Source organism: Coloeus monedula (assembly GCF_965178545.1).
Source record: "Coloeus monedula genome assembly, chromosome: 20".
Lineage (NCBI taxonomy): Eukaryota > Metazoa > Chordata > Aves > Passeriformes > Corvidae > Coloeus > Coloeus monedula.
In genome coordinates, this window is record NC_138800.1 from 10,508,046 (window position 1) to 10,524,578 (window position 16,533).

At 43.4% G+C, this 16,533-nt stretch overlaps 1 protein-coding gene across 1 annotated transcript; it reads right to left on the reverse strand.

Annotated features, from left to right (window-relative positions):
• Nucleotides 1–1,177: 1,177 nt before the first annotated feature.
• On the reverse strand, nucleotides 1,178–16,034 carry NOS2 (nitric oxide synthase 2; the record flags this gene model as incomplete). The annotated part of the gene is made up of 26 exons (XM_082294451.1): nucleotides 1,178–1,439; nucleotides 1,734–1,928; nucleotides 2,623–2,771; nucleotides 3,059–3,180; nucleotides 3,581–3,668; nucleotides 4,002–4,212; nucleotides 4,984–5,147; nucleotides 5,784–5,962; nucleotides 6,393–6,471; nucleotides 6,848–6,980; nucleotides 7,443–7,617; nucleotides 7,713–7,762; nucleotides 7,921–8,025; nucleotides 8,257–8,401; nucleotides 8,704–8,786; nucleotides 9,134–9,328; nucleotides 9,899–10,000; nucleotides 10,313–10,487; nucleotides 11,054–11,193; nucleotides 11,597–11,738; nucleotides 12,128–12,219; nucleotides 12,621–12,783; nucleotides 14,235–14,383; nucleotides 14,474–14,596; nucleotides 15,188–15,266; nucleotides 15,928–16,034. The coding sequence occupies 26 exons, from the start codon at nucleotides 16,032–16,034 to the stop codon at nucleotides 1,359–1,361; spliced, it is 3,426 nt and encodes a 1,141-aa protein (XP_082150577.1). The 3' UTR covers nucleotides 1,178–1,358.
• Nucleotides 16,035–16,533: the final 499 nt, after the last annotated feature.

Consider the following 16,533-nt stretch of genomic DNA (forward strand, 5'->3'; position numbering starts at 1 on the left):
CATGGACCCTGTCCACATGTTGAGTTCCTTTTCCTTCAGTTAATAATGTTATCCCCTCAGTTAATAACGTTACTCCCTACCTGCCAGGAGCCTCCTCTGTCCTTACTCTCTTTTGCTGTTCTCTGCCACTGTCCACATCCTCTCATCTGTGCTGTGTCTGGGATCCTATGGCTAAGGCTGTCCTGAAGCACGTGTGAAACACACTGTTCACAGGAGGCACTGCTGACTTTTGAGTCTCAACTCTGCCTTCATCAGGTTCCAGCTCCTGGACACAAGGGATGACAGGAAAATCTCACCTTAAGCTTTTTTAATATGCTCATATAGCCCTGGTAATTTCAGAGAAGGGACTAGTTCTGATGTAACTGCAAGGCCTAGAAAGAGCCCAAGTCCCAATACAATGAGGGCAGCTTCAAGCCAGTCTCACTCCCTGGTGCAAACTCACACTTGCCTGGCAGTACCAAAAATGCAAACCTGATCATAGACAGACTGTGACTCCTGGAGATGGCCCTTAGCTCAGGGGGCAGTGTTGGCAGGAGCCCAAACCCACTTCACCACAACCTGAGAGCTGACTTAGTTACCTCTGCCTTTACAGGCTGGAGCCAAGAGCAAGAAGAGGTTCATTGATCCACACACTTTGTCTCATTATAAAAGCAGATTTTATTACAGCCAAATCAAGTCAAACAGAACACAGAACTCAAATGTACAAAGTGCTTTGGAATTTTTGGAACCTTCGTGCCATAGGCTGTGTAACAACAACAACTGAGGTTCATGTACCTGAGTCCCACAAAGCAGAATTCACCACTGTTGCCTGCTGAGCAGATACAGCTGAGGTGGAAGCAGCAGGTGTTTCCACTTGGGGACCAGCACATTATTATCTCATTTGCAAACATTGCTCCAGATCCAGGCACATGGCCAGACAACTCCCAGCAACACAACCATCCACTCGTTTGCTTTCAAGTGAAGATAACACGCAAGTAAACCAATCTGATATAAATAAAGTCACAAAGATAAACTGTACTCTTTAAAAAAAAAGATTTCAGCTCTATTTAACTCAGTACAAAACTCTACATTTTCTATGTATGTACAAAACCCACCAGATTTATATCAGCAAAGATAGTATTAAAAAAATAATTTGCACTTTCACTATTAAGATAATGTATTAAAAGCAGTCAGAATAAATAGCAACAAAAGTTAAATTTCATATTTTACTTAATTAAGGCTGAGGTTTAACAGTCAAATCCTACAATCCTATGCACGTGCATGATTGAACATGTATATGAAAGAGGATTTGACTCCCTGTTTTTTGAAAAGAACAACAAATGTGCAAGTATTGTCTAAAACACAAGTGGATTTGTTCTTCAGCTGGTGGGTTGCAAAGCTCTTTTGACTTCATGTGGGAACACAGCCCCAAATATATCTTCATGGTATCGCTTTTGGCTCTGCAAAAAGAAAGGACACCCAAGAGATGAATTCAATGCTTCCAGCTACTCCTTATCCATCAGTTCAGTAACTAAAAGGCCTTATGCATTTGTAGGAGCAGCAGAGTCCCTCTCACATCCTGACCAAACAGAAGCTGCGCTGGCAGTCCCGGGGGGGACCAAGCCGCTCTCTCAGAGCTTTGCTCCCTGTGCGCGCACACAAAGGAGCTCACGGCAGCCGCAGGACCCTGAGCGTGGCTATGCAGCCTCCTGTGCCCCACCCGCTGGAAGGAATGGCCTGTGATGAGAGCATACCTTGAGCTGCAGGAAGTACTCGTCTGCCTGCTGCGGGCTGAGGCGCAGGGCCCGGGCGAGCAGCGCCCGCAGCGCCCTCGCCACGTCCCGCGCCATGCGCACGTCCCCGCACACGTACACGTGGCCCTGCTGCCCGTGCACCACCTCACACACGCGGGCCTCCAGCTGCCTCTGCAGGATGTCCTGAACATAGACCTGAGAAACACAAAAAGGCTCATCGCACCAGGTTTCTTAAATGCTGCTGTGGCTGTTGGCCCTTCTCAGTCCATCGTGGGTCTGTGCCCTGCGGCTCTAAGTGCCCCATCTGTTCCAGCTCTGTCCTGCACCGCCACAATGGTGAAAAATGTTTTCAGGCGCCTTTATGAGCCCCAGATTTGGAACCTGAGCCTGTCTCTTGATCGAACTTGAGTAGACAAAACCTCTTCTATCTGCCAAAGTCTCCTAACTGCCAGGAGAGCTAAAAAGAGAGTAACTTGAGTGCTGGCTTTTTGTCCAGTCAAGATTTCTTCTTTGCAAAATTAATTTCCTTCGTCACTGTGTCATTGAAATGGGGACAAATGGCCAGAGCCAGCTCATTTTTAACTCAGGGGATAATCAAATCCTGAAAAATCTAAGGTTTCTGAAAATGTTCCAGTTCTAGTTTCAAAGGCTGTTTGCAATGGATGTGCCTCTCTGTTGCAGTGAGGGGTTGTATTTATGTAGCTTGCTTGTGCTGGAGTGCACAGGGAGATTTTCCTTTATTTGAAGGAGTGGGGCCTTTTGTCACCTGCTCATAGTACACTGAAGCAAAATGCTAACATTTTTTAAAAGAACAAACAGAGTCTACATCTTAACTTGAGGGATGATTCTGGAGGAGTTTACCCTTAAAGAAGAAAGGAACCAGCCTTACTTTCTCTTGGCCAGGCAGTCTGGAGTAAGCTGTGTAAAGGTCTTTCAGGACTCCCTTCCTCTGCATTTCCTCAGTTTCCTCTCTGTAGATGTGATCCAGGTCTGGCTGCCGGCAGCCGAACAGTAACGTCATGTCACCCCCTCTGAGCCCTGGAACCAGCGTGGGACAGTGTTTGTCTGAGTGCCTGAGGCAGTCACTGACACACAGGACTGGCACACAGGCTGTGCCCTCCCAGTCCCCAAACACCCCCTGCCCACCGAACGGTCTCTGGGGGGATGGACTGGCTGTGACAGTGCAGTGCCCGCTCAGCCTGGGGGTGACAATCTCTGCAGGGGCTCTTGGCTGATGTTTGTGGGTGTGTCTGGCTGCAGAGCCCTTGTCTGAAGGACCGGGGATGTCCCTCTGCCAGCCCTGCCCGGACGGTTCCCACAGGTACCTCTGTGCTCCAGGTCATAGAGGCGCTGCAGCCAGAAGCTCCTGAAGGGAGCAATCCCTGTGCCCGAGCCGATCAGAATGCAGGGCTTGGCCGGCTCCTCTGGCAGGTGGAACTCATTAGCACTGAAACACAAAAATATGTTAATTAGGTAACTGGTTTCTGACTGAAATTCATGTTCAGTTGCCTGAATGACTCTTAGCAGCACAGCCCAAGTCCCCAGTTTGAAAGCAACAATGAGGCTGAACTGGGTGCTCCTTGTTCCCTCCCCTTTCCTAGCTCTGCAGTGGAGAAGCTGACAGTGGGGATGGGGTCATAGGAATAGAATTATTTCAGAATTTTCTAGTGATTTGTGAGGCATGGGAAAGGATCTCATCTCTGGAAGACAGGGAATTCCCTCTCTTCTCAGACCAAGCTACTCCAACTTGCACTCACCAGTCACTTGAAAATATCCAAACAAAAGAAAACCCACTGAAGAAGCTGAACTAAGAATTGCTCTTTTTTGGGTTGTTTAGTTTTCTTTACCTTCGGATGAAGCAGGGAACAGTTTCATTGAGCTCTATTGTGTTCAGCCACGTGCTGCAGACTCCATGGTGCAAAGGCCCCTCTCCATCTACAAGCAGAGCAAGGCAGAACACCTGTCAGCACCCAAATGCCCTCTGTTTTTTAAAAAGCACAGTTTATACTTAAAATTATAGCTTTAAAATAAACGAATGTCTAGTAATGATTTATAAAACAAGGCTACACTGATGATGGTGCAGGATTTTAGCAAATCTTGGCCCAGGATGAACACCTGCACTGCAGGTACTATTCTGCAGGTATGTCAACACACATTTTTTATAACAGATAAGCTTCATGCTGTATGGCAGACACAGTTTTTTCCTGAACCACAATGCAGCCTAAATATCATTTAATTAAGAGAGCAATGAAAACAACAGTTCATTACCTCTTGTCCTGTAGTTTACAACTGCAACTGTCAGATGAATCTCTCTGGCTGTCATGTCACAGGAGGAGCTGACAGAATAGTACCTGGGCTTCAGAAATGGCAGCTGTGTCAGCAAGAAAGCTGTGGAGACCTCAGCAGAGGGGAACTCCTCCAGGACCTCCAGGATGTTTGGGCTGTTGTAAAACTTCCATTTATTGTATTCTTCTGTGCTCTGAAAGCCAAAGGGCATCACCACAGTGTTACCATGTCATGCTGAGTTCAGGAGAGCAGGGGCATATGAAATGTCACTTATAAATAAGATTCCTGCTTTACATTCAATTAAATATGCAGGCAAATCAACAAAGAATTCTCAAAACTTTGCCAGGACCAATAGTGGAGTTTCCTAAGAAACCATTTAATTTTGAACAAAGAAGTTCAGAATCCCCACTACAGCGTTCTCAGACACCAGCTCTCTCAGTGAGGATGCAGACACTGAAGTAGAATCCGTTTCTCAGCTCCCTGTCATGGGACATGCACAAAGCCGTAAAGTCCCAGGTCCTGACGCCACGGAGCCTCCCTGAAGCTGGTAGGAGGAGCCAGCACTTACCACACCCGCGAGTCATTGGGTACTTAAAGCCACACCCCTCTGACCCGCAGGGTAGCAAATTCTCTGACAAAAACATCTAGCAGCTCCCCTCCAGCTCCGGCACGTGCAAAGTGTAAGGTCTTTGAGGGTGTCTCATCGGAAACCACTGTGAGGCAACGGGATTAGGCAGGCAAATGACCCACCCAGAACCACACAGGAAACACCAGATCTCGGTTCCCACGCCCAAGCTGAACCTCAAGACCCCTCTTTCTCGCACTGTGGTTGGCTGTCCAAGACCACAGAATATGTAACAGAGGCATAAAAATCCATCGCTACAAAAACTTCTTAAGCTTCTGCTACAGTGTCAGAGGGCCCAGTGCACAGTACTGCAAATAAAACTCCAGCCCTAAGGCTCACCTGACACAGCACTTCCAGCCTCTGCTTGTCTCCTTCCGCTGTCACCAGCTGGGAGAGTTTTTTTAGCAGTTGTTGGGAGGGTGGAGTAGTGATATCAAGCAAGTATGTCAAAGCCTCGGGTAGTGTGCAGGCTGGAATCTTTTTGTGACTTGTCCAGTAGCCACCTGGAAATGAGGGAAAGAAGAGGACACTTGGCAACACCCATGCTATTTGACAGCTGTAGAGCTTTGCAAAACTCTGTGTCCTTCAAAACACCCCTTCAGGTGAGGGTGCAGCAGGTTTAGACCTCAGAACCCATCTGAAAGAGGTTATTGTGAGGTTTTGAATGTTTCATAAGGGATGGATCTGACGCAGAAAACTTCATGACAACAAAACACCACTTGGAAAGTCACAGTCTTTCATTTGGGGAAACCATCTTTCTGTGTGCCCAAATCCTATGATTGTTCCTACTAAGATGGGAAAGATGGGCAGGACATATAAGTCTATTTTAGGACTCTCACATGTAGCAACAATAAGCAAACTGTTGATTAATTTAATTGCAGTCGATGGCCAATTCAGCAACTGAATTACATGCAGTGTCACCTCAGGTACCTCTGCAAACCCTGGTGATGTCATGGTTTTGCCAGAAAGTGCAAAATCAGAACAAAGAATTGTAAGAATAACTAAAAAGCAGCAACAAAATCCTACTGAAACTTTAGAAAAGGATCATAGAATCAAATTCAGTCAACAGAAATTCTTAGGAATTATAGAGGAATCTGTCCAGCATCCTCTGTTATTTTGTCTAAAGAGACCCAACTTACCATCTATGCAGGTTTCAAGCCTGATAGTCTGATCAGCTGGAGGGGCATCCTTGACACGTGCAATAATGCCATGCACTAATTCTGGCTGGTTGCCCGGGAAAATCCCGATGTGTTCCCCAGGAAGGTAGTGCACTTCCTGATTAGTCTCACAGTAAAGTTTAACCAGAATGGTAACACGACTGCATAGCGGAGAAAGAGAAACGAGACAGGTTACATTGACAGGATTTCCCTTGGATTGCACAGGAAAGGAATAAATCTGCAGTGGCAGCTGGCAAGGGCTCCCTTGTGTTCATTACCAAATACCAGACCAGCTTAGGACTTCACAGAGACTTAAACAAATCAGAGTCCAGGTATGTGAAGTACTTGTATCCAAACAAATTGGGTGCTGAAGTTCTGCCTGCTCTGTCCAGTACAGAATAAACATGTCTGGAATCAGCCAGGGAAAGTGCAGTCCCTGCACAGCTCACATGCTTCTACTAAGGACAGTACAAAATTTCTATATATTTTGTAATAACTGCAGGGAGAAGATGTTTATAACCAGGCATTTTAGATCTTTAAGATTTTAGTAAAACGTAGTATTGCAATATTCAAAAGAACGAAGTAGCATACCTGGACTTCAAACTTTGAAGATTCTGCCTGAATTTCAGCTTCATGGGAATTACATCCTTGGCATGAATGCTTGCAAGAGCTGGTGAGAAAAGAGAATATGACTCTTGGTAACTCTGTGATTAGATTTGTTTAAAATGTCTTCCATGAACCTGAACCATGCTTGGCCTAGAACATGACCAACCATCAGTCAGCTCTGTGTGCTGTATTCCCTGACTAAAAGCAGTTCATCTCAGCTTTTGTTCCTCTGGGGCTGTCTAAATGTGTGATAGTTCCAGTGTTATTGTGCTGGAAAAGATAACTTATGCAGTGTAAACCAGTGTCTTTTTAAATCTGACCATGCACTTCATTATATGCATTCTAGCATCGAGCAGGGCCAAGAGCACGTCTGAGAAACCTTCACAGTTCAGCCCCTCTGAAGCAGCAAAGGCAGAGGGAGGGGAAGGTGGGAGCAATACCTTTAGTCAGGTCCATGGGCTGGGAGTCATGCACTAGCCTGTAATTGGTAGGGTCCCAGGTTTCCTCAGAGGTGTAGATGTCAGGCAACTGAATACTGTGTCTCCCACGGATGTTAAAAATGTCACAGGCAGTCTAGATAAAAAAACCGCACAAAAATAAAGGTTATTCACAGTAAAAAAAATATATATTCTTAGCGTTGTCATAATCCTAATAAGGAGCTATCAGTTTCACAGACTGATGTTTTTTATTGCTTCTGGTGTGTGGATTCAGTGAGTTCAGTAAGGTTCCACTTCTATACCACTATAGCTAAAAAAGATCTACTGCAAAAAATTCAGATGTTTGATGCCACACTTATTCATACTGAGCATTCCCTTATCCAAAAGGGTTCATGCAATTTTGTGTGGATATTAAAAAATAATAGAAAAGGGACCCAGTTTCCTCTCCAAGTTAGGCAAGCAGTAGAGAAGAGGGGAGTTCCAAGTTCAGATATGAATTTAGATGTTTGGTTTCCTTCATTTTCCCTCATTTTTTATGGGAACTGAACTAAAATGAATGGATGAATGACTAGAATATGAGCTATATTTCTACAATCACCTTGAAAGCACTGACTGCCCAGCTGCGGAAAGCTTCTTCTTGCCCATTGAGTTCATCCCCTTCACCCACTGGAGCGAGCTGGGCAGCCCCGAGTTGGGCCAGTTTTTGGTCAATGGCATGAGCAAAGGCACAGAACTCTGGGTACATGCTGGACCCCAGACCAAACACAGAATATCTGGAGAAGGAGATGAAAAGAAGATTGCTGGGTTATGCTACATGGAATGCAAAAGGACTCAATCACATGCAAACCAAACAACAAAGTATTTTTACCTAATTTTCTTTCCCAGCAGTTTCAGTCTGAGCAAGGAGTCCTTAAAGGTCTGCATAAAAATTCATAAAATACTTAAGGTTAGAAAAATACTCTGATTTAAAACAGAAGTGAGACCTGATCCATATCTTACTCAAGGATACGAGACAAATGAAAGGTTTGTCTTTGGTCTTTGAGCTGAGTCTCACACACTTCTGAGGTGAACATTACCTTTCCGTTACCTGGAGAATCTCCATTTCCAAAAGTGCTAGTAACCACTAAAAGAAGTGTTTCTTTTTCCAGGTCACAAATATTGTACTCATCCATGCACAGAATCTGGAAGGAATAAAACTCATGAGATATTGCTAGCAGACATAAGAACTAGCCTTAGATATCTCAGATGACTGCTGACCAAACTTACAATTCATTATGCTAAATGAATACAAAACCAAAGTTCTGGTCCAACTTATATCTACTGAACATTCAAAACACAGGTTTGGGGAATGGAAAAGCCTGCAGGAGCCAAACTCCTGTCTCCACATGGTGTGGCTGATTTGTGCTGCTCACCTTAGTGCTGAAGGCACAGCTGAACAGGCTGCACAGGTTGTTGGCGAGCGTCTCTGACTTGCCCGTCTCTGTCGCGTAGATCACGGTGACCTTGGCCCTGGTGGCCACTGCTCCTCGCATGAGTGAGGATGCAAAGAGCACAGCCCTGGGGAAAGAACAATCACAGACAACTTTTAACGGAGCTACACTAGTTCAGGTTGATTCACAAGCAAGCCAGGAAAGACTGAGCTTCAGCATGGTTTTTCCTTGGAAGATGGTTCAGAAGCAACACACTCTAGATAGCCCTGAGCAAGAACCTTAGATAGGAATGTTACCTCAGGGTGGACAGGTACGGCTATGATTCAAACCACTCAAGTGGTCCCTACTGCAATATTTTCTTTTAAAGAAGAAGAACAGAAACATAGAATAGTTGGAGAAAGCATGAAGAATCTTATTTGAACAACTTACTTTGCCAAGATGCTAAACTTTATTTCTTTTTTCTTTGGCCTCCGGGTCTCATCATGCCACACATGTGTTTTCCATGCATCCACCTTTAAAAAAAAAAAAAAGTTAAGCTTTAGGTAAGGAATGCAAAATAGTAAATAAACAATTTGTGTATCTTTAAAGGGCCAGATCAAATAGAATCTGTATATACAATCCACCGAGTGCAAATATGGGATCAGTCTCTGGTGCATTAAGCTGCATTTTACTTAAAGCCAGAGAATTCAACAGAACTTATAGCACCTCCCACATAAAATAACTCCTGTCTGCTACTTCTGAAACTGTCTAGTGAACTTTCATGAACCAGGGCGCGGCACCCAGACTCCCTCAGGTCCCGTATCACATCTGCACTGCTGAAGTTGTCTGCTAGTCGGTTTTTCTTTTTGATGATGTGTACCTGGTAGTAATAGAAGGGAGTGAGGACATAGTTCAACATCTCTTGGTGGAATACGGGGGTTATGCTGCCTGACATGGGAGGCACAATCCACACCCAGTCTGCTGGGCAGCCGCCCCGCGCGCGGTACTCGCTCTGCATGTACTTCAGGAAGGACTCAGAGGCTGAGTGGTGATCCATGATGGTTACATTCTGTTTCTAGAACAGTGGCAAAAAGAAAAACATGCATTAAAAACCCTATTCTGCCCTTCTGCCTCTTGCTTTGGTCAATATTTCAAGGACTTTACTCAGGGCTGGGAAATAAATACTATCAGCAATTACTGTAAAGATACAGATTGCGGCATGGGCCTTTGATTAAGAACTCTTAGATCTTTTCTTTAACATCAGCATTTTACCTCTGCAGCACTGGGAGTGCATGCTGCAAAGCCTCTGACTCACTTTTACCCACTTTTGTTGTGATATGTTAAATAAAACTGGAATTGAAAATAAAATATATTAATCCAATGGATTTACATAGGTTTTGAAACATAGACCATGTTAAACATGTTAAACATGTTAAAAGGATGAAAAGTCTTGCCCTTAACTTCCTTTTCTTTTGCTTTTCCTTTTCCTTCTGCCTTTACCTGTGAGAAAATATGGATTCCTCTACTTTCCCAGGTGTAAATCTAGAATAACTCTATTGGAATCATAATGCCATCTCCACTGAGTGAGAGGAAAAAGGGACAGTGAATGTTTAGTGTCTCTCCAGATCCCACACTCTTGACTTACCTGGAAGCTGTGAAGCACAGCCACATTGATCTCTACAACAGCTCGGTCCTTCCATAATGATGACAGTTTGTTTGTTTCCAGCCCCATTCTCCTCCCTACCTCCTTCATGTGCAAAAGAGAGAGAAAAGAGAAAAGCAAATTCACCGTGTGGAATGATCTCATCACTTTTGTACCAGGAAAAAGTTGTGCAGAAGGAGAAAGAGTCAGTCTCATGCTGGCGAAAGTGATGGCAGCAGAAACACCTGAGATTAAAGATAAACTGGAATTTTGGAGTTCTGGATGTTCCAGTTTCATAAAGCAGGAAGTGATTCTCTCCCATCCCAGTGAACACTAATAGTGTCTCTTTTTCAAAACTCTTCCTGCACCAAGTTCACTCCCTTTGCAGCCCAGCCCAGCTCCCCTCCAGCAGGTTACCTTCATGATGTTGTAGCGCTGAGCATCGCAGAAGTCCCGCACTCCTATCTCTGTTCCCATGTACCAGCCATTGAAAGGACACGCGGTGAACTCCAGCCCTCCCACCTCCAGCAGCATGTTGGCCACGGCAGGCAGCGCGTACCACTTCAGGTTCAGCTCCTTAAACCACTCATACCTGCCAATCGAGCAGTTTGAGTTATTATTTGTGTGCCTTTTCCTCCTTTCGGGAATAACCAGAGAAGCCCAGGAAGATAAAGAGTACCAATTCTAAGGGGAGACCCTCGGGCAGGGTCTGCAGAAACTCACAGGAGTTTTCAGTGCAGTAATTGGGAATCACCAGCTACAGGAACTGCAGAACCATATTACAAAGTTCTGCAATCTGCAGGCCAGGCCCAAAGCAAACAAGAAGAAAACAACAACGAGAGAAAGGCAATAAACACTTTGTTATGAGTGCAGCCATATTTTACATGTGTATTACATTGGCATAAGAAATTATGATTTTTAAAGTTCTGAATATAATTGAAATGTAGATTGGGAAAAAAGATTTCCAACAAAACTGTCATTTGCTTCCTTAATTTAAATCTCATTTCACTGTTTAACAGGCATTTTATCTTTCAGGATAATTTACCATCATTTCATCCTGACAAAGAACTCATAAAATAACTGCCACAGGGGCAGCCCAATAACCTGCCAAGGTGAGGCAGAGGCAAAAATGTAATTATCTAAAATTTGCATGCTTACTTTGGATGCTCCATTGGCACTTGGAGGACAATTTCTGGAGGTAAATCAAATATTTCTGGGTCTTGGCCGTTCGCTTGGAGAACAAGTGGAAGTACATCAAAGCGGCCATATTTCGGCTTCCACCCAAGCTCGATGCACAACTGCAAATACAGAAAGCACATTTTGTGTTCTTGTCAGGTTTCCCCTCCAGATCTGAAGACAAAAGAATTTTAACCCTCTCAAACCTGATGAGGTAAATTCTAAATGCAGAAGATTCTCTTTCCCATTCAAACAATGTTGAGTCATGTTGATGATGTACTGGTTGTGTCCCCGGTTGTGTCCCCTGACAGTATTAGCTCACCCTGTTCTGAGATGGAGGGCAGCACTTTTGTATCAGGACTGTAGGAAATTATTGTTCCAGCCTGCACCTAGAACTTGTGGGGCAGAACATCCCATTCACTCCTCACCTGCCTCTCTCCCAGCATACACATGCGAGAAAAAAGCCCCAGGGAGGTGGGTTAGCCAAGGTGGGAAGCAGCTGTGGCGGTGAGTTTGGAGCGGTACCTGTGTGAACTCCGCACTGGCAGGGTCTCCAAGGACGGAGCCATCCGGCATTTGGTAGCCAGCGTAGCGGATCAGCTGGCTGTTCCACACACGGAAATCGTGCTGCCCGTCCGTCCTCTGCGGGAACACCGTGATGGCCGATCTGCCCAGGACAAAGCACACCTTTACACCACAGCAGCACATCAAACACATCATCATCACTGTTCACACAGAAATTGGTACCAACACAAAATGTTTTACGTTTCTAAAAGAAATATCAGTAGGAATAAAATCACTCATCCTCTTTACCCACCTCCCCGAATCTTCAAATTATCTCTTCTCCCCAGGAACTGCAAAAGGTTTTGCAACATCAGCCATGAAAGTTATACAATTTCAAGATGGTTGATGGAACACGAGAGGAACATGTAAGGACCAGGAAAATTAAGAGCAGAGACAAGTTGTCAAAATGTTTAGATAGACCATTTCATGTGTTTTTGATGCTAGATCTGGATGTGATTTTTTTTGTTTAAAATTAAAATTAAAGAGACCTACCTTATATTCCCATTGTTTGTGGCATACTGAATATGACGACAGATATGCTCAAACATTTCCTTGGCTGTTTTACAGTCCCGTGCATCAAACACCTGCATGTTTCCAACAGAAATGTAAAGAAGAAGACTAATTTTGAAACAGTAATGCAAGGTTATTATTTTTCCTATGCAATTAAGGAATGGAAAGATTGTAGCTCCTCTAGGAAAGGTTCATTTCCATAGTCCTTATATGCATCATTTTCACACATAACAATCCACCAAGGACCAAAACATGCACCTGGTTCCATGATACACCTGATTCCTACACTCACACTGCTACACATTTTCATTCAGCCATGAAGCAGAGAACTACAAAAAAACCAATCTCCTGATATGAACAGGAGGCAGTCCTCCTCAGTTGAAGCAGTGGCATGTTCTGCCAAAGGAAAGGACATTCTTCTGAGTCACAGCACAGGACTATTTGGCCACAGCTTAGGTGTAGAGCCACAGCTCACCTGCAGATTGGACCACTGGATTCTCCCGATGCACCTGGGCGCGTTCCTCCAGGCCTGCTTGGCAGCAAAGGTCAGCTCATCCTTTGTCAGGTGGTAGGTTCCTGTTGCTTCTATCTCCTTGGTCACTGTTTCCAGTCGGCTCAGCTGTTCTGTGATTTTTGGCCTTTTGAACAGGAAACAGCCATGAAAAGAAACAATGAGAATTTCATTCAAAGTGCAGATGTTCTCTTTATATTTTGGCATCAGATTTTACGACTTGTCCTTATGGAGTGAAATGACAGAGCTTACTGGCCTCAAGAAGAAACTAACAGACTAGAAATTTAAATAGTGACACCATCCTTTCACCACCCACTACATTAATGGATTGGTCACAAGTTATTCTGTGCAAGTTTTTGGTTTAAATTTGGATTTTATAGATTAATTTGAAAAAAAAAATCACAAGCAAATGAAAACCAGAGAACAGGGCAAATGTAGGCTGAGAGTGACTGTCCTCTCAAAGTTCCATTGTTTTTACAAGGCCATGGCTCTTCCGAGTAATGTAAGTAGGATTTTAATTCCTAAAAGGAAGTGCTGAGCAATTCCTTTGTCAGGGAAACCAACTCTAAAATTCTTGAGTTTGATAACAGAGAGTGAAGTCAAAACATTAGAAAATATTTATCACAGAAGAGACAAAAATTGTTTTGTTATCTTACAGACAGAATGAAAATAGCCTGCACTGTCTGAGAGTTTTCACATTTTCAGCAAGATGAAAGATCAAGGGCAAGCATGTGAGATAGTGTAAATCAATGTGATCAAACAGCCATGAGCAGAGACACAGAGATGTGCAAATGCAATGGGCTGGTGAGGACAGCCTATGTGTAAGACAGGGACTTTCTGAAAGATTCAGAGGGAAGAAAGATTTGTAAAGAGTTCAAAGTGTCTAAAGAAGTTGCCATGATGTGGCTGAGTCCTTTCGAAAGTTTGATAATGTTTTCTAATGGGATGAGCAAACACTGAACTGTTTCTTGAAAGCTCATCATGTGGAATGTCACTCCAAGCCCTTGGACATCAACCAGCTGTTCCAGCATTTCCTGCAACAAGATGCCCCTGCACCATGGCCATTTTTGTGAAAACACAACCCCCTCTCGGAATGCTCAGTGAGCTTATGTTGATAGCACAGGGCAAGGCTGAGAAGCAACACTGGCCTTCCAATCTTTAGCTAAAGCCTTGAGAGGAACACAGAGAAAAGATATTTGGAACAGCACAAACAAAGGCATTATCCACATTATTCATGTCTGAGACTGATCTGAGTGCAGCTAATCCCAAGAAAACAGAAGGTAACACTCTGGCGGAGAGTCCTCAATGTCCCGGAATGTAGCACACTCCAAAGGGATGGGGCTGAGGAGTGCACAGTCCAGAGTCCTTCCCTGTGTTCCCAAGATCTTGGATTGGCAGATGGAGCACATGAAGTGCAATGACAATTTTATTTAGCTTTTCTAATAGTCCTTATGTATTTTTGAATGTATGCTATAAAACAGGATAGTTACCAAGGGCTGTGAAGAAACCAAAGCCTCCTGGAGGCTCACAGACAGACAGGTAGGTAAAGGATTTTATACTAAAAATAAATTGACTTACTCTTTAAATGAACTGTAGTATTGCTTGAGGAAGTCTATTGCCTGAGGTAAAAGATCTTCCAGTGGAACTGGCCCATCTCTGGTACCTCTCACCAGGCCCTTTGGGGTCATGAGTGACCCTTGGCAGGCTTTGGTCCGGCAGTTGATAACCTGAAAAACAATAAAATGTCAAAAAACAGTGTTGCATTCTGTATCTTTTCAAATTTCTGAAAAGTCTTTGTTCAGATTTCCACATTTTACCTCTTTTGCAGTCAGATGTAGTGTGTCAAGAAAGCTGGATCCATTTTCCAAGTTTCTTACTTTTACATGTCTTGGACATCCTGATATTTGGTTTGAAACTTTGATGTCATTTGGAGGGAGATTCTGGACAGAGAACAGATAAAAATACATACTGACTTCAGACCTATTGAATATCTTTCATTTTAAATTTTATGTTAACATCAAAATATTTCGGATTAAATTCAAGAAACTAGGTATAAATGTGATCTGTTCCAACATGAGTATTTGACTACAAAACTACTGAGCTAATCTACAGTTTGATATGAAATGGGGGTAACAAAGTATTTTTGTACTAATCAAACAGTATCTGCCACTGCAAACACCTTTGTAATTTCAATAAGCCCTCATCTCTGAACATAATAATCAAAGTCTCAGGAAAACAGTGAACCGATTTTAGAAACAGGACAGGTTTGTTACTAAATGTTTGCAAAGGTGCATAAAGGAATCAGGCATCTCAGTCCCCATGAGGTCACCTCTTCCTTTAAATCTTACCAATGCTCCATTTTTGTCAGAAAAGAACTTCCACCCAAAGATCTCCCAGCAGTCCTAACCTCCTGCAACCATAGTCAGACCTCACAGGAGAACCTGGAGCAGTTTTGAGCAGCAAGCACCACTCATGTGAGCTGTTACTATCAAATAATGATGCTGGGAACAGACCTCTCCTCCCTCACTGGCCTTTGCCGAAGTTACGATGGGCAGCCTCTCCATCTGCTTCTTGCTTGGACTGTACAATTTGGCATCATCCTTTTCTGAGCTTCAATAGAGAGAAAGAAAATTCAGTACAAGGCAACGTGCTTAGTTTATGTTAGGCTTTGCTTTCAGCATCAGTGGGAGATGCTCAGTGCTTTCTCTGAGATATGTACTGAGCCCATAAACCAGCAGTGGCAGTGGATAGGAGTGGACAGGATTCAGTAGTAAAGCTCCTTCCCAGAGCACTGTGTGGAAGGAAAGGAAGGAAAATAGGATATGAAACCTGAAATAAGTGACACCCTGAAGACTGAGAAGTTTAAGATGCATGTGCAACTTATTTTATACAGTGTCTTGTATGAACTGCATCACAGAACTACTTCACCAACTTACAGTATAAATAATCACTTTGCTATTTTTATAGCATACACACCTCCTGAGACTTAGAATACATTAAACCATTATAATACATCAAATAAATTTAAGACTGTGAAAGAGAAAGTAAGATTATTTATATCCTCAATGACTGTATAACTTAGACGCAAGAGTTTAATGTTCATTGCCAAGTTACACCACCCAGAGACCCACAGTTTTATGGTTAATATCAGTGTTTTGGAAACATTTGGAAACATTATTCCATTCAGGTTTCTCCAGAACCCAAACCACTTAATATCTTCCCTTTTCAAATCAGAGATAAACTACGAAACTGTTAAAAACCAGGATCTTACCCATGGATCTTGCTATTTTTCTCCACGTTGTTGTTGATATCCTTCTCTCTGGGGTACTGGCTCTTGGCAGCACGAGGTTTGAACACAAACTGCCACGGGCACAGCATTTTGTATGCTTTTTTGTGGTTTTAGTTCACTGTGCTGAACCTTGTTTTGTGTGATGTGGGAACACTTCTAAGGATAAAAAAACCAACAAGGTCAGTTTTTACCCAAGAGAGCAACTCCCTCTAACATCTCTCAGAAACTCACCAGTCTAACTGATCTGATCTAACATCCTGTGTTTAAAATGAATATTGTTTGATTCTTAGAATAGTGATACTAAAACTAACACTTTGTCAGTGTAACGTGAAGCCACGTACTAGTCTAAAATACTGGCAAGAGAATTTCAGATGACCTGTGGTAGTGTAAAGCAGCAAATATTGGTGTCTGAGCAGACCACAAGCTTAGAAAAGGGATGAGAATGTTGCTGTGTTATTCACACATTAATGAAAAAAATCTTGTTCGTAAATTAACCAAAATGTTTTGCAATGCATCCACCTGCCAGAGACAAACTGGATTCTGAGAGGCTGAAGTCCATGGTTTCTAAGATCTGTAGCACTTATTTGA